The sequence below is a fragment of the Tamandua tetradactyla genome, chromosome 3, assembly GCF_023851605.1.
Source record: "Tamandua tetradactyla isolate mTamTet1 chromosome 3, mTamTet1.pri, whole genome shotgun sequence".
Taxonomy (NCBI): Eukaryota; Metazoa; Chordata; class Mammalia; order Pilosa; family Myrmecophagidae; genus Tamandua; species Tamandua tetradactyla.
In genome coordinates this window covers 215,053,219-215,072,005 of record NC_135329.1, presented here as the reverse complement: position 1 = coordinate 215,072,005, position 18,787 = coordinate 215,053,219, and the positions used below count along the sequence as shown (strand labels likewise).

Here is an 18,787-nt window from a genome sequence, read left to right as displayed (position 1 = left end):
CGTATATAATCCTGGATTTTTTTTTTTTAATAAAAGTTACTTTTAAATTCCTTGAAGTCTTTATTTTAGTTACAATTCTAAATATCCTTATTTGTGTCTGGTTTATTCTTACTACAATAATTGGAAGTTTGGGAAAGTATTTTCCTTCAGTGCAGTTCAGTGGTTGAGTTAGATTTGTTTCTCAGAAGGTCATTCTTCTTAGATGTTTATTGGGGATGATTAAGGGAAACTTTCCTACCTGTGGCTCATGATGACCTAAAATACCGTTTCCAACAGTTTATTGCCAAGCCCTAGTGTTCAGTAATGGCTGTGGAGGGCTTTACAGTTTCACAGTGTTTTCACATCAGTTTGCTCATGACAGTCTTGTAACTGAGAACTCAGGATGGAAGGGATGGTTAGGATTACTCAGTCATGCTTCAAAAAATAGATGCTCCTTTTTGCTTTCTGGTATGTTAGAGTAAACAGGGAAATACCTGACATCTCTGAACTATAATCCAGATGCCTTGATCTCTGATAATGATTCTCTATATCTTGTGCTCTTGTGATGGAGAAAACTTTGCGACTAATCTTCACTTGTACCCATTTTATCAACTTTAGAATTTTATGATCACTAAGGACAACCTCTAATGTTTATTAATGAAGGGTCTTGGGTCAGCCCAGATCTAACCCATCCCAAGTCCAAAGTCCTCCTGATAACTTAAACTGAGTCTAACCAAAATGGGCCCACGTGACGTGCAGTAGCTTAGACTTTAACCTACAAGTCAACTGTTCCTCATTATAACACTAAAAAAACACAGCCGTCATCCTATTAAGCCTGCTGTTTTCTTACATACATCCTGTGACTAAGCATGTACTCAATCTGTGCATGCTCAATAATTAATCACATCTAATTACATCATCTGGAGCCATTGTGCTTATCCTAAAACCTGACCATCTTTTTTTTTTCAATGTACTTAATAAACATTTTATTAAAAGAATAAAGGGGAATAAACTGCATCATCTTAACACATAGAGTCACCACATGAGACAACAATTCTACTCCTAGGTATATAGCCAAGAGAACTGAAAACATGGCCATTCAAAAACTTACACATAAATGTTCAAAGCAACTTTATTCATAATAGCCCAAAATAGGAACCAGCTCAAATGTCCATTAACTAATGAATGGATAAACAAAATGCATTATCGGGCGGGCCGCGGTGGCTCAGCGGGCAAGAGTGCTTGCCTGCCGTGCCGGAGGACCCCGGTTCGATTCCCGGTCCCAGCCCATGTAAAAAACAAACAAACAAACAAAATATAATAAAACAAGAAAATGTTTAAAAATGTTTCCCTTTCTTCCTCCCTTCCTTCCTTCTATCCTTCCTTCCTTCTCTGTCTTTCCTTCCCTTCCTCCCTCTCTCTTTAAAAAAAAAAAAATTAAAATAAAAAATGCATTATCAATACAATGGAATATTTTTCAGACACAAAAAGAACAAAGTACAGATACACATTATACCATGAAATGAACCTTGCAAATATGCTAACGCATATTATAACCAAAACGCAAATTAAACGCAAAAGGCCATATACTGTATGATTTCACTGATGAAATTTCCAGAACAGGTAAGTCGATAGATCCGGAAAGTAAGTTAGTGACTGCTTAGAGGATTGGAGGATGGAGAAATGGGGAGTGACTGCTAATGGGTATGGAGTTTCTTTCTGGGGTTTTGAAAAGATGGAATTAGATACTGGTAATGACTATACAACTTTGTAAATATACTAAAAAGCACTGAGTTTTACACTTTATAGAATACTTTTTTTTTTTAACCATTAGTAATTATGGTTAAATAATTTGAATTTTTATTTCTAACTCATTAATTTAGACAAATGACCATAGTTCTTTATAACTAAAAAAAGCCTTTGAAAAAGACATACTTTTAACTTTTGTTTTTAAGGAGTTCGTTTCTGAATTAACTCCACCAAGGTGGATGTTTATGAAGATTCACTTGAGACAATCAGTTCATGTGGGTTGTTTATACAGGCACTGGAAATGATGTTTGTTCTAGTTTGCTAGCTGCTGGAATGCAATATACCAGAAACAGAATGGATTTGAAAAAGGGGAATTTAATAAACTGCTAATTTACAGTTCTTTGGCTGAGAAAATGTCCCAATTAAAACGAGTTTATAGAAATGTCCAATCTAACATCTAGGGAAAGATACCTTGTTTCAAGAAACCCAGTGAAGTTCAGGGTTTCTCTCTCATCTGGAAAGGCACATGGCAGACATGGTGTCATCTACTAGCTTTCTCTCCTGGCTTCCTGTTTCATGAAGCTCCCCGGGAGGTGTTTTCCTCCTTCATCTCCAGAGGTCACTGGGCTGGTGGACTCTCTGTTCTTGTCACTATGTCGTTCTTCTCTGCTTTCTGGATCCTTTCTCATTCTCCAAAATGTTTCCTCTTTTATAGGATTCCAGTAAACTAATCAAGACCTACCTATTCACTTTAACAACCGCTCTTGACTGAGTCACATTTCCAAGGAGATGATCTAATTACAGTTTCAAACATACAGTACTGAACAGAGATTAGAAGAAAGAGCTGCCTTTACAAAATAGGATTAGGATTAACACATGGCTTTTCTAGGGTACATACATCCTTTCACATGAGCACAATGTTCTACTGTCACTACTTTCTAAATAGGTTGCAAAGATTTTCAATCAAATTTTTAAAACCTCACAGTATATCCAAACTTCATTTAAGTGCAATTAAAATTTTCCTATATAAGCTCTTAAAATATAATATTAATAGCTAACATTATGTACTAGACATTATTCTAAGAGTGTGAGTTTTGTTAGGTTGAACATCCGCCATTCATAAGATTAAAGTCTTCAGAATTACAGAATTGGCAATTTTACACAGTTGAATCTAAGACTGTTCTCCCAACAAATCCACTATGCATGTGTGTGTATTAACTAAAGCAGAAAAGACTGAGTGATACACATACAGTTAGTATACAGACAAATCAGAATTTGTAGTCAGACAGTGACTTCAGACCCTTCACTTTTAACCACAAGGACATTAATACCAATACTGAATTTAAATCATGCAAGAGAATAGTCAGATGTGATTTCCATGAAGTCAATATCTATCTTGTCTACTATTTTCCAAGCACCTAGTAGAGGAGCTTGCACAGTACAGATACTAAATATATATTTGTTGAATAAAAGCAAAAATGATTAAATGAGCAAATAAAAATGGAGATCTTTTTTCTACTTTCAATGGGTTACCATCTTATAAGATAAATAAGATGTGTACAAAAATAACTGTAAGAGGGTGGTGCGATGATGGCTCAGTGGCAGAATTCTCGCCTGCCATGCCGGAGACCCAGGTTTAATTCCTGGTGCTTTATGTCTTTGATGGTTTCCTGTTTTGGGGGGTCAGCCTGCAACATATGCATCAGAAGAGTAGCAATAGAATGATTTAGATATTCTGGTATATGAAAAGCACCCCCTCGGATCTTCTTAATGTGAGTACATACTCATCATCAAATGGAAGAGTGCCACAAAGAGGAACATGTAAAATAACACCACAACTCCAGATGTCGGTTTCAGGACCTGAGTACAATCTGCCAGAGATGACTTTAGCTGCTGCATAATTTGGGGACCCACAACTAGTACGGAAAATTCACCACCTGACATCATATTAGATAACCCAGAATCAGCTTTCTTGGCATTCGTGTGTGCATCCAGTAGTATTTGCAAATATTCCAATATTTGGAATCCAATAGTATATCCAATATTCTCTGGTTTCAGGTCTCAGTGAGCAGCCATATGCCTATGACAGTAATCCACAGCAGAAAATTTGCTGAAACAGTCGCCTGGCTTCCATCTCTTAAACCCATCCATGTTTGCAGTTGTAGTCGAATAATTCACCACCAGATACATATTCCATTACCATAAAAAAATCCGTTGGATGCTGGTCATTTGATATAGTTTGATAACATGAGGATGATGAAGGAGTTTTAGATTTTGAATTTCTCACTTTATTTTTCTAACAACATCTAAGCTAAGAATCTTCTGTCTATTTAAGATTTTAACTTTAGCATTTAACATTTAACATCCTGTCAGTTGATGTTCTCCCGTCTTGCCTTTGCTGATGGTGCTGAAGCCCAGAGTGTCCCGTAACACAGAGTGACCGGTTTCCACCCCCCGCTGTGCCTCTGCTTCCCAGCCGTCTTCGGTGTGTGCAGCATCGCTCTGCAGGCCCCTGCCCATCTTTTGATACTGTAAAACTATTAGAATTACTGCAGTTCTGTAAGACGATTTTTTTGACAGATAAGCTGTCCAATCAGCTTCACACCCAGCAATAAATTCTTTCTTTCTTTGAAACCCTGGGGTCTCTGGAATTGGTCATTTGCGTGCATCAGGCAAAGAACCTACTGCCTTTCACCTGTAGCAGTCTCACAGCAACTTGGTAACTAAAAGCTTTTCCAACATCAGCTCCTAGTAACGTGTTAACATATTTGTTGGTGTATTTTGGCGTATCCTCTGGGTGTTGCCTAGGATCTAATTTGTCCTCCAGTAAAGGTGATCTTCCTGAGAACGAGGAGCACACTGAATGCTGATGAAAAGGGCGTTTTCTTCACTAAGTAGTTTGGGAATATCTCCCAAGGGGGAAGAATGTCCCTATCTGTGATTTGGTGTGGGTAACATCCACAGCCTTCGTTTCCAAAAACAGACACCATAACTAACAAATGCTTTACAAGTCATTCTCTGTTCATCCTCAGGCAGAAATGTAAAAAACAAAGAAAACCACCTGTGAAGGTTTCACGCTGCATGTACCCCAGAAAAGTATGTTCTTACAGTTAATCCTTGAAGGTGTGGCCCGGGTCATCCAGGATGGGCCTTGGTCACTGTGCAGGAGTGCTTCAGAAGAGAATAAATTCAGACTTGAGGAGAGAACGCCAGGGAAGCAAGAAGCTGAAATCAAAGAAACCCAGAAGAGAAGGAGGAGACCAGCAGATGCAGTCATTTTGTCTTGCCATGTGACAGAGGAGCCGAGGATTACTGGCAACTGAACTTTGGAAATAAAACATTGCCATGGTGATCCCTTGATTTAGAGCAAATAAATTTGCATTGTTTAAGCTGAAGCATTTCATGGTATTTGCTTAAGCAGCCCAGGAAACTAAAACACCTCCTTTATGATAGAATCATTGAACTACTTCAAAATATCATGATTTAAAGTCTTTGGGGGAAATTTAAATGTTAAGAATGTATAAGAAGATTTTGGATACCCAGGGTTTTTATCAGTGTCTTCCTTATAGTAGCAAAAACTGTTAATAGCCTCAGTATTTATCATAGAGGGCTGTTTTGATGAAGTATGGTGGTGCCCTTTTCGTGGAGTCTGGGCCCCCGGAAGCACTGGTGTGAGCTATGTTGGTGAATGAAAAGATAGTATCAGCATCTAGTTCAAGTAGAAAAAGCAGGTTATAGAAAAGAATGTACAGTATGGTTTGATTTTTCTCCCTCCTCACCTCCCAGAGCAAAAATTGCACCTGGGCAAGTATGAGAAATGTGAGAGTTTTACTGTGATAGCCAAAAAATCCAAAACAATAGTGGTTTAAACAGCTTGAAGCTGATCTCTCATGCACAGTCCAGGGCCCATGTGGTGGCTTATCATGCTCAGGGACCCTGGCACCTTCTATCCCGTTGCTCTTCCTCAACATACAGCTTCCTCCTGTGGTCAGGGTGGCTGCCCCAGCTCAGACGATGGTATCAGCATTCCAGTCTGTGGAAAGAGAAAAAGAGGCAGATGGTATGCCCAGGTCTTTGAAGGTCACCCTTGGAAGTTGCACACACCACTCTGGCTTCCAGCCCATTGCCTGGAGGTTGGTCCCACAGCCTCACATAATTGCGGTGAGCACTGAGGCGAGCACCTGGGGTAAGCCATGTGGAGACCCTGGAGGAGGAGATTTGGGGGCCAGTGGCCTGATTTTAGTGGTCCAAAGAGAACAGAAGGAGAGAGTGGAAACAGCAAATGAAAGACAAGTGCTGATGGCGAGAGGAAGATGGAGCTGGGCAGAGGATCAGGGGTCTCAGGTGTGAAGGACAGCCTAGTGAAGAGCACTTGCTTTTGTATGCGCATACACTCATACTCATTCCGTTCCATGCTTTGCTTTTACTGTTAGGAATTCAGAGCTGAACGTAAGGCTCAGCTTTACACGTGCCAGGTTCTCTGTGTGGTTTCAGAACTCTATTCCTTACATTTAATCACACTAATGGTGATGCATTCATTTTTCTAACTTTGTATTGTGAATTTAGGAAAATTTCAAACATACAGAAAAGTTTAAAGATTAATAGAATGGAGTCCTGAAAGTCTTCTACTTGACTCCAAACTTCTGCCGTATTTATTTGCTCTCTTTCTTTCTCAATTTGCATTTTTTTCCTGAGCCCTTTGAGAATGAGTTAAGTCGGTGAGGTACTTCACCATCCAACTGAAGTGCATGCAGCCCTAAGAGAAGGACTTTCTCCCTAATCACAGGGTCGTTTTCCCGCCTGAGAACAGCGATGGTGTCATCCTGGCCTGAGGTTCAGGCCACGTGGGTTTCATGGTTCTTTTCTAAACTCCTCCTATCAAAGTTTTATTCTGAAAAAGGTACCACCTGCAGAAAAGTTGAAAGAATAGTGTAATGAACACCTACCTACCCTTGACTGGGTTCACCAATTGTTAATTTTTTGCCCTATTCTTTCCAAGTCACTTGAAAGTCAGCAGTAAATGCCATGCTACTTCACCCTGAGACATTAAATCATGTAGCTCCCAAGTTCTCCTTTTTAATCAGAGCGTTGTTTTCCCTCCCAACAATTTAATATTAATCCAGTAACGTTATGTAATTTACAGTCCATATTCAAATTTCCTTGATTACACATTTCTATTCAAGTGGTATTAGATCCTTTTTGAAAATATAAATTCTGAGTAAATGAAAAGGATACCCAGATGCTTGTTTCTGCCAGTTGTCCTACTTTCCCAAAGACGACTTGGTTCTCAGTGCTCAACGCACTCGGTGTTCGTTCCTGAGGAGTCTCTGGTCTTGTGTGTCTGTGTGTGGAAAATGAGCATTGCAGCAAAGAGAGGAATTTAGTCATGTTTGCCCTGATAGCTTGATTGGGGTATAATTAACATATAACAAACTACATAAGTATACAATTTGATAACTTTTAGCATATCTGTATATTTCTGAAGCTGCCATCCCAATCAAGATACTAAACATTTTCATCTCCCCAAAATTTCCTGGTGCCCTTCTGTAATCCCTGCCCCCACCCCCACCCCCAGCAACTACTTTTTTTTTTTTAATTTTCCCCCTTTCTCACCATTTATAGAACATTACACCCTACAACAGCAGTGGTCAGTCTTTTCATTTGAGCCATTCTAATAGGTGGTGAGGCAGCTCCTTGAGTCCTCACTTAAAAAGATCTCCAGGACTTGATAAGTGGAGAAAATGAAGTTTTTGCCAAGCAATCTGTAAATTTTAAGGAGAAAACCTCATGAAAAACTTGCCTGAAGGTACCTGTCTATAAATGCATTGTTAAGAGGGTAAGAAGGTCACGTGCCAGACTGGCAGAGGCAGCCCCGTGGGGAGGAGAGTGGGAAGGTGAAGCAGGGGAGGGGCTGCTGCTCTGCAGTGAACCCACCGGGCTCGGGGTGGGGGCTTTTCAACGCAACCGTGTGCCTGGCTGTTCTTATAAATAGGTATTGATTGGATTGGGTGTAATGGATTAAGTCATTAATGAATTTTCTTTTTGGTCCCTCAAGGTAGAAAGGCCAAGGATATTATAAATGTAGCTCGAGAGAACCTGGCGAAGATGATCGGTGGAAAACCTCAAGACATAATCTTCACGTCCGGAGGCACTGAGGTAAAGTTTCTCAGTAAAGTTGTAAGTTACAATAAAAGATAGAATGCGGTTCCTTTTTATTGTCTTTTTTTTTTTTAAAACAGTAGTGCTTGGCCTTGCTGTTTTGCAAATTAGCTTGATGTAATTAGCCAGCATATTTCCTAGTAAATCCTGGGTGGCTGATAGAATATTTATAATACAATGTGTGGATTAACTTGCTTTGCATCATTATTTGACACTTTTTTTGATGGAATCTCACAAATGGATTTGTATGGAGATATAAAAGACCCAAGAATAGTCAGAACTGGTGAAGATTAAGAACCAGGGAGAAAAAGCTTTTGTCACTCAGGCAGAGTGGTTTTAGTGTGAGAGTAAAAGCTGGGCCAGCAGTGGGATGGCAAGAGGGGCATCAGCCATGGGTCTGGAGTGGCCCTGGAACCTGGTTAGTTCTGGACAGTCCTGGGAGAAGCCTGTGTAATTATGAGAGTACCTGCTTTTTCTCTCAGCTGTATCTGGTTTAGGCAGTAGATTATAGAATCACCTTATATGGTTAAGGTAGTGCAAAGGAGTGGGGAGAAAGATTGGTCTTTTCAATAAAGCGTCCTGGGGCAAACACATAAAGAAAAAAGAAAATTGGACTTCTCCTTCACAGCATACAAAGTGTCCGGGTAGAATAAAGACCTAAGTGTGAAAGCTGGAATTCATAAAGCCTTTAGGAAATCAGTTAATATCTTCCTGACACCTGAGAGTAATGGATTTCTTAAATACAGAAAACATGAACCCTAAAGGAAAACATTAATTAATTCTATTGCCACCTCAATGACAACAAACTTCAGATCATCAAAGGATAAAAATAAAAAGACAAGCTAGAACATGGGAGAAGATACTTGCTACTTATAACTGACAGAAGATTAGCGTCCAGAATATAAAGGGACTCCTAGAAATCATGAAAAGGCAGATAGAAAAATTGGCAAGAAACTCAAATAGGCATTCAGTAGAGAAGCCTGATTCAAAAGAACAGACATTCACAAAAGAGAAGCCCAAATGGTCTCAACAGAAGAAAAGATATTTATTTGGACTTATGTGTGACCAGAGTAAACTGCAATGAGACACCTCAAAATGGTAAAAATGAAGAAGTCTGATGATGCGAGGTGTTAACAAGGATATAGAACGTAAAGTGGAAAACCGTTTTGGAAAATAGATATTATCTGATGAAGTTAAAGACCTGTTTACCTTATAAACCAGCAATTCTGTTTATAGGTATATATTCTAGGAAAATGATACCCGTGTATCAGGGCTTATTAGTGATATTTGGTGTTACTCCCAATGGCCAAAACTGGGGACAAACCACACGTGCTCACAGTTGAGTGAGTAAGTCTCAGTGCATGGTGGTGTGGTCAGTAAAATGGAACACAGCCAGCTGCCTGGGACACGTTCTGCCGGGCCGGGCGCACTGAGGCTTGTGATCCTGGTCCCGAACCACTGGGCTCACAAGGAAGAGCCTCTGCAGCTGTCCTGGGAGGCTTGTGGTCTCGGCTGAAACGGAGGGCCAAGGTGCTTTGTGGGCTGGGAGGCTGTGGGTGAGTTTTGAATGTGAGCTGCTGTGTTCCTGAGTGTCAAAACTAGCACCCTTAGGTGGTGAGAGTAATAGTAACATTGCGCTTGTGAAGTCTGAGCAATAGCAGGGTTCTGCTGCCAGTGGGGAAACCAGTGCCTCTGCCCCATGCTCCCTGTGGATTGACGGGGAAGCACACGGCAGCAGCTGGAACAGGCCCGGACATGGCCGCCTCATTCACATTCAGCTGCATCATCTTTTATGCCATCCATGCTGAAATGATTCATGGCCCTCCGGTTCTCTTAAATGGGGTGCAGGGGCCACTCCAGGCTCATGGAGCCTGCAGACCCTTCTTTCTTGGACTCAAAATCAGTGGGATGGGGGCGGGCACGGGCATCAGGATATTTTTCAAGACTGTAACCTAAAACTTGTAAAAAAACCATCCATCTTTTGGAGAAGCTCATCTGAATTGTCCATCCATGACCATTTCTTCACCTTTAATTAATTTGATGCTTCTTAGATCAGATGAAATGTTACCTCTTCTTCCTCAGACAGTGGTTAAACTGTCAGTGGCATTTCAAGCCTTCTGAGTATAGTATAGCAATATGTTAGGAGCTCATTATGAGTTACAAATGTGTTACCCAGTATCAGCAACATCTGGTAAATGTTTCCATTGCACAAGGGCTTCACAACTTGAATCTTTATTAGGAAAAAACCACCATCAGTTTGATTCCATTTATATAAGGGTCAAAAATAAGCAAAATAAGCAATGTTGTTTGGGGTTGCCTACCTGGGAGGTAAAAGTACACAGAAAAGCAAAGTGTCCTGTGAGGGGAGTGGGAGGGGCCATGATTAGGAGGGCCCACAGGGGCTTCTTGCAGCCTTTTCCTTGGCCAGATAACAGCTACTCAGGTATTTTGACTTTTTCATTAAATGGTACATTTCTGGACAAACCTACAAAATCTCATGCCCTACTCAAGAGTAATGCCCTAATAAATGCCAGAGTGATTTGAACAGTGAATAAAAAAGTATTTGCAAAGTCCCCCTAGGGGAATGGTGAGAAGGGGAAAATTCACCTTCCCCAAGTGAAGAATTCCTGATATTCTCACAAGCAGTGAGGACAACCAAAGTAATAGGCCAAGACTTCAGTCTTGAGGTTTGTTCATGTGAACCTTATCCCCACAAAGGATAGGTCAAGCCTACCTAAAATTAGGCCTAAGAGTCACCCCCAGAGAACCTCTTTTGTTGCTCAGATGTGGCCTCTCTCTCTCAGCCAACACAAGCAAACTCACTACCCTCCCCCTCTCTACATGGGACATGACTCCCAGAGGTGTGGACCTTCCTGGCAATGTGGGACAGAAATCGTAAAATGAGCTGGGACTCAGCTTCAAGGGATTGGAAAAACCTCGACCAAAAGGGGGAGGAGAGAAATGAGACAAAATAAAGTGTCAATGGCCGAGAGATTTCAAACAGAGTCGAGAGGTTAGCCTGGAGGTTATTCTTATGCGTTATATAGATATCCCCTTTTTATGTAAGGTATATTGAAGAGGCTGGAGGAAAGTGCCTGAAAATGTAGAGCTGTGCTCCAGTAGCCATGTTTCTTGAAGATGATTGTATAATGATATAGTTTTTGCAATGTGACTGTGTGATTGTGAAAACCTTGTGTCAGATGCTCCTTTTATCTACAGTATGGACAGATGAGTAAAACATGGATTAAAAATAAGTAATGATGAATATGCAACCAAGTGATGATATTGTGAATTACTGATTATATATGTTAATGTTTTATTTTGTTTGTTAAATTTTTATATTAATAAATAAATTTTTAAAAAACAAGAAATATATTAAATAATAAAAAAACAAAAAAATAAGTAAATATATATTGGGTAGATGGAAATACCAGCAGTCAATGAGAGGGAGGGGTAGCGGGTATGGTATGTATAAGTTTTTTCTTTTTATTTCTTTTTCTGAATTATGCAAATGTTCTAAGAAATGATCATGGTGATGAATAAACATCTATGTGATGTTATGAGTCATTGATTATATACCAAGAATGGAATGATCATATGGTAAGAATGTTCATGTTTGTATGTTGTTATGTTTTTAAAAACTTTAAAAAAGAAAGATAGAAAGCACTCACTCCCCCCCCCAAAAAGGTACATTTCTATTTTGTACACTTCTGTATTTATGTTACCTTTAACTATAAGCAAAAAAGTTTTAAAAGCAAGTATCTCATCTTTTCCAGTTGTCCACTTTCCCTCCCTTTAGAAGACCCAGTATTTTTAGTTTCTTGTCCAGAAGATAATCTATACATTAAAATTAGGTATGTAGATTTATATTTTTCTTCTTCCATTTTTTCCTTTTCAAAGATTTTTTTGGAATATATAAGCAAATGTGTGTAATTTGCCCACAAATTATAACACACTGTATATAATGTTTGCTACCTTTTTTATTTAACAAGTATATCAGCACAATGAAGTTTCCTCAGTATTTTTTACATCTGCTTAGTGTTCCATTGAATTGGATGGTAACTTATTTAATAAATCCCATATTGATAGATATTTAAGGGTCTTTCCTGTGTCTTTCTATTGCAAACAGTGCCTCAGTTAATAAGTAAGTTTTATAGGTAACTGTATGAGAAAGTACTAGGAATAGAATTGTTGGGTCCAAGGTCATCCACATTTGTAATTTGATAGATCTGCCAAATGGCTTGCACTAGAATTTGTACCAATTTATTCTGCCACCAGCAATGGGTTCCTGGGGGAAATTTTTTTTTTTTGAAAAATTTATAAAATTAAAAAATTCATAATGTTACTTAACAAAACAGGCATGACTGATTGGAAATAAATTCAGAAGTTTTAAAAGTTTGTAAACCCCAAATCTTTGTACTTCAGCCTTTCACACAGCTCAGAGAGCTGAATTTGTTCGAGGCTATTTTCTTTCTTAATGTTACCTGCAAAGAATACAAGTGAGAGGTATTTAGGACAATTTCTATAAATGCTTTTTCTGCTGTTTCTGCAGTCAAATAATTTAGTAATCCATTCTGTGGTGAAATACTTCCACGAAAACCAAACTTCAAAAGAGAACAAGGGTGAACATCACAAGCCCCATTTTATCACTTCCGCCGTGGAACACGATTCTATCCGGCTGCCTCTGGAGCACCTAGCAAGGGAGGAAATGGCCGGTGAGTGAGTGGCAGCCAGGGGCAGCCTGGAACAGCCTGCGCTGAGCTCCAGTGGGGCAGGGGCGGGGTGGCCTGCATGCAGGGCCTGGAACTGACCCTGGAGACCCAGCTTCCATCTCTACACTTACCCCCGACTTGCTGGACCCGAGGGGACAGATCCAGGCCCCGTGGACAGGGTGAATAACTTGCCTTTCCTGCCCTCAGGTCCTGGCCTGTTCTCAGCTGCAAAGACTGTCTGTTTATGGGCTGGTCCCTCAGGGAAGCTGCCCAGTGCCCCTAATAGTCCTTCAGGAAGAAGTGGGTAATCACTGACCGATATTTCAAACTCCAATATTCAATAATTATCACATTTCAGTGGCATGTGTCTGCTAAGTGATTAACAGTGCTCTTCATTATTTGATTTTAATGGTCAAGCCTTGGCACTTGCTTCTCAGGAAGGAAAGGATCAGATAGACATAGATTTGGGGCAGTGAAAACAAGAATCAATGACTCCTGCTACGTAACTAGCTTAACAAAGCAGGAGACGAGGACCTCCAGATTGGGTGGGGGGGTGAGCTTTCCAGGTGGGTTGTGGGCAGCTGGTGGGGGACACCGGAAGGAGTAATGGGCCAAGAGCCAAGATTAATGTTCTTCTTTAAATAAGAAATCCTTTTTCTTCACAACAGTAACCATCTTATCTAATCCACCCTGAAACATGCTGGTGAATAAGGGGAAAATATTTTTATTTTAAAGATAGAGGGACTAGCAGAACTGCATGGCTTGACTATAAAACCTTGTTGATTTTCCCATTTGACTCTTGAAAAACTTTTTCTTTTTGTGATCTTACCTGGATGACTTATTGTAAGTGAAGGTATTCAGACAAAGGGTTTAGGTTCTGAGATTAAATTTTTCACCACTTAAAAAAAAAAAGCCAGGTCCAATTTTCTTATTTATATTGAAGTTCCTTTTAATCCCTGGCACCTTTTTTTTTTTCTGTGTTTTCCTAATGCAGGGAAGGGCAACTTGGTATACATCATTATGAGTTACTGTTGCATTTACCCTATTTTTATTTAATTAAACAAATGTTATTTAAGTGCAAGCCCCCATGTGATGAAAATAAAACATAATGGAGAGGTAGAAAGTAAAAAGTAATGGTGTTCCTCTCCTGCTGCTGGGTCCTGCTCCTGATTCTCAGAGGCAAACCATTGGTAAATTTTGTTTTTAGTTCTTGTATGTTATCAATACAAGCACATACTTCTAATCTAATTTTGAATAACTTAGAACCATGTTCTCCATTTCTCATTTATCAAGTGTCTGTTGACCCCCCCTTTATAAAAATGAGAATTATGATACTCTTAAGATTATCTCCTTTTAAAAATGACAGTTCTGACCCTCTTGAAACAACCTCCCAGTTCTGTCCATCACATGCACCTCCTTTTTTTTAAATTTTTATTTTTGGCATGGCAGGCACCAGGAATCAAACCTGGGTCTCCTGCATGGCAGGCAAGAACTCTGCCTACTGAGCCTCTGTGGCCCTCCCTCCGTTTTTTTTTTAATAGCTTTATTAAGATTATTTTATTATAATTCATAAGCCAATAAATTCCATTAATAGTGTACAATTCCGTGGTTTTCAGTATATTTACAGGGTTCTGCAACCATTACCATAGTCCATTTTAAGATTTTTTCACGTTCCAGAAAGAATTCTCATGCTCATTAGCAGTGACCCTTCTTCTCCCCAACTCTTCACCCCGCAGCCCTCGGCAGTCATTAACTCATTTCTGTCTCTATATTTTCCTGTTCTGGACATTTCATACAAATGAAATCTTACTGTGCGTAGTCTTCTGGGACTGGTTTTCTCACAGCATTACGTTTCCAGGTTCATCCATGCTGTAGCATGGGCCAGAACTTCATTCCTTCTTGGGGCCGAATAATATTTCATTGTATGGATAGACCACATTTGGCTTATTCATTCGTCACTTGATACACATTCAGACTGTTTCCACTTTGGGGCTATTATGAATAATTCCAATATGAACATATGTGTACAAGTTTTTGCATGGACATATGCTTTCCTTTCTCTTGGTATGTAGTTAGGAGTTGAATTGCTACGTCATGTGGTAATTATGCTTAACCTTTTGAGGTTTAACTTAAACCTTTATCTTCCAAAGAGGCTGCACCATTTTATATTCCCACTAGCAGTGTACGACGGTTCCAATTTCTCTTTATGCTCACTCACACTTATTATCTGTCCTTTTTTTATTATGGCCATCCAGTGAGTGTGAAGTGGCATCGCATTATGATTTTTATTTGTATTTCCCTGATGGCTGATGATATTGCACATCTTTTTGGGTGCTTATTGGCCATTTGATATCTTCTTTAGGAAAATGTCTATTCAATCCTTTGCTCATTTTAAAATTGGGCTATTCATCTTTTTGTTGAGTTTGAAGAGTTCTTTATTTATTCTAAATGCAAGTCTCTTATCAGGTATATGATTTGTAAATGTTTTCCCCATTCTGTAAATTTCTACTTTTTTTCATAATAGCCTTTGAATCACAAGTTTTAAATTTTGATAAAGTCCAATTTATCTGTTTTTTCTTTTATTGTATCTAAAAAGGTTTTTCCCAGCCCAAGGTCATGAATATTTACTTCTGTTTCTTTTCTAAGGCTTCTAAAATTTTAGCTCTAATGTTTAGGACTGTGATCCATTTTGAGTTAATTTTGTATATGATATGAGGTAAGGGTTCAAATTCAGCCTTTTGCCTATGCATATTCAGTTGACCCAGTACCATTTACTGAAAAACCTATTCTTTCTCTGTTGAATTTCTTGGCATCTCCATTGAAATCACTGACCGTAAGTATGAAGGTTTACTTCTGGATTCTGTTCCTTTGATCTCTATGTCATGTGTGTTTGTGTTAATACGACACTATCTGGATTACTCTAGCTTTGAAATGAGTTGGGAAGTGTTCTAGTTTGCTAGGTGCTGGAATGCAATATGCCAGACATGGAATGGCTTTTAAAAAGGGGAATTTAATAAGTTGCTAGTTTACAGTTCTAAGGCTGAGAATATGTCCCAATTAAAAAGTCTATAGAAATGTCTAATCTAAGGCATCCAAGAAAAGATACCTTCGTTCAAGAAGGTATCTTGATGAAATCCAGGGTTTTTCTCTCAAGTGACAAGGCATATGACAAACACAGTCAGGGTTTTTCTCTCAAGTGGAAAGGCACGTGGTGAACATGGCATCATCTACTAGCTTTCCCTCCTGGCTTCCTGTTTTGTGAAACTCCCTGAGAGGCATTTTCCTTCTTCATCTCCAAAGGTTGCTGGCTGGTGGACTCTCTGCTTCTCGTGGCTATGTCGGTCTGCTCTGCTCCCTCAGAATCTCCCACATTCTCCAAAATGTTTCTTCTTTTATAGGATTCCAGTAAACTAATCAAGACCCACCCAAATGGGTGGAGACATGTCTCCACCTAATCCAGTTTAACAACCACTCTTGACTGAGTCACATCTCCAGGGAGATGATCTAATTACAGTTTCAAACATACAGTACTGAATAGGGATTAGAAGAAACGGCTGCCTTTACAAAATGGATTTAGGATTAAAACATGGTTTTTCTAGGGTACATACATCCTTTCAAATTGGCAGAGGAAGTGTGAGTCCTCCAAATTTGTTGTTTTTTAAGATTATTCTGGCCGTTCTGTCTCTTCCAATCCCATATGAATATTAGAATCAGCTTGTCACTTTCTTCAGCAAAAAGGCCAGCTGTGAGTTTTATAGGATAATGTTGATCAATTTGGGGAATATTGTTATCTTAATAGTATTATATCTTCCAGTCCATTAGCATGGACTGTCTTTCCGTTTATTTGGGTTTTCTTTATTTCTTCCAACAATTGTGTAGTTTTCAGAGTAAGTTTTGAACTTTTTTTCCTAAGTATTTTATTCGTTTGATGTTATTGTAAATGGAATAGTTTTCTTAATTTCATTGTTAGTATATACAGTTAGAGTTGTTTTTTTATGGTAATCTTGTACCCTGCACATTGCCAAACTCATTTATTGCTTCTAAAAGGTTTTTAGAGGATTCCTTCTAAACACAAGATAATATATCACCTGCACATAGAGATACTTTTACTCCTTCCTTTCCAATCTGGATGCCATTTATTTCCTTTTCTTGACTAATTGTGCTGGCTAGAACCTCTAGGACGATGTTGAATAGAAATGACAAGAATGGGTATCCTTGTTTTGTTCATAATCTTACAGGGAAAGCACTCAGTCTTTCACCATTAAATATGATGTTAGTGGTGGGTTTTTCATGAGTGCTTTTTAGCAGGCCGAGGAAGTTCCCTTCTATTCCTAGTTTGTTGATGATTTTTATCTTAAGGGGTTTTGTCAAATACTTTTTCTTCATCTATTGAGGTGATCATGTGGTTTTGTCCTTTTCTACTGATAAAGACAAAATTATATTAATTGATTTTCAGATATCAAATCAGTCTTCCATTACTGGCACAAATCCCACTTGGTCACGGTGTATAATCCCTTGGCTTTGTTTCTAGAGTTTTTGTTAGAATTTTGTTGAAGATTATTGTTTTTATATACATAAGGGATATTGATCTGTAGTTTTCTTTTCTTGTGATATCTTTGTCTAGTTTTGGTAACAGGGTGTTTTAGTATGTAAAAGCTACCAGAGTATAATATACCAGAAATGGAATGGCTTTCAAAAATGGAATTTATTAAGTTGCATGTTTATATTTCTAAGGGGATAAAAATGTCCAAACTAAGACATCCAGGAAAAGGTACCTTGGTTCGAGAAGGCTAGTAAAGTTCAGGGTTTCTCTCTCAGCTGGAAAGGCACAGGGTGATGTCTGCTAGCTTTTTCTCCTCATTTCATAAGGCTTCCCCAGCGGTATTTTCCTTCTGCAACTCTGAAGATCTCTGGCTGTGTGGGCTCTGTTGGCTCTAAGGCTTTTTCCAAAATGGTTCCTTCTTAAAGGACTCCAGCAAGCAACCCCACCTTGAATGGGTGGAGACCCATCTCCATAGAAACTGTCTAATCAAAAGTTACCACCCACAATTGGGTGGGTCATATCTCCATGGAAACACGCAGAAAGAGTCCATGCAGCAGTATTGAATGAGGATTAAAGAGCATGGCTTTTCTGGGGTACATAATAGCTTCAGAACAGCACACAGGATAATACTGGCTCATAGGATGAGTCAGGAAATGGTCCCTCCTCTTACAGTTTTTGGAAGAGTTTGCAAAGAACTGATATTAGTTTTTCTTTTTATACTGGTAGAATTCATTGAAGCCGTCTGGACCTGGGCGTTTCTTTGTGGGAACCTTTTAAATGACTAATGCATTCTCTTTACTTGTTACTGGTCTATTCACATTTCCTATTTCTCTTTGAGTTGGTTTCAGTAATTTATGTCTTTCTAGGAGGAATTTGCCGGCATACAGTTGTTCACAGTATTTGCTTATAATCCTTTTTATTTCTGTAAGGTTTGTAGTAATGTACCCTCTTTCAATCTTTTTTGTTTTAATATTTTTATTGACAAATCTTCACAAACATACATTCCACACATGGTGTATAATTAGTGGCTCAGAATATCATCACATAGTTGTGTATTCATCACCATGATCATTTTTTTAGAACATTTACGTCACTCCAGAAAAAGAATGGAAAGAAAAAAAAAATTCATGCATACCATACCCCTTGTCCCTCCTTCTCATTGCCCACTAATATTTCCATCTACCCAATTTATTTTACCCCTTATCCCCTGTATTTATTTGTTTATTATGTATATTTTTTACTCATTTGTCCATACCCTGGATTAAAGAAGCATCAGACACAAGGTTTTCACAATCATACGGTAACATCACACAGTCATGTTGTAAAAGTTATATCTTTATACAATTATCTTCAAGAATCAAGGCTACTGGAACACAACTCAACAGTTTCAGGTACTTCCCTCTAGCCACTCCACTACACCATAAACTAAAAAGGGATATCAATATAATACATAAGAATACTTCCAGGATAACCTTTCGGCTCTGAAATCTCTCAGCCACTGAAACTTTATTTTGTCTCACTCTCTCTTCCCCTTTTTGGTCAAGAAGTCTTTCTCAATTCCTTAATGCCAGGTCTTGGTTCATCCCGGGAGTTCTGTCCCATGTTGTCAGGGAGATTTATGCCCCTGGAGTCATTTTCCACATGG

General features: G+C 39.0%; 1 protein-coding gene and 1 pseudogene across 4 annotated transcripts in view; one reads left to right on the top strand and one right to left on the bottom strand.

The window, feature by feature from the left end:
• Positions 1-18,787, top strand: part of SCLY (selenocysteine lyase) — a 54,846-nt gene that overhangs the window by 3,980 nt on the left and 32,079 nt on the right. For 3 of the 4 annotated variants that reach the window (XM_077155555.1, XM_077155556.1, XM_077155558.1), the window contains 2 exons: positions 7,784-7,884; positions 12,440-12,602. In XM_077155555.1, the coding sequence (XP_077011670.1) occupies positions 7,784-7,884; positions 12,440-12,602 (264 nt within the window). The remainder of the gene's footprint in view (positions 1-7,783; positions 7,885-12,439; positions 12,603-18,787) is intronic. The other variant, XM_077155557.1, reaches the window with a different exon arrangement.
• LOC143676879 (5'-AMP-activated protein kinase catalytic subunit alpha-2 pseudogene) lies at positions 3,455-4,226 on the bottom strand (annotated as a pseudogene).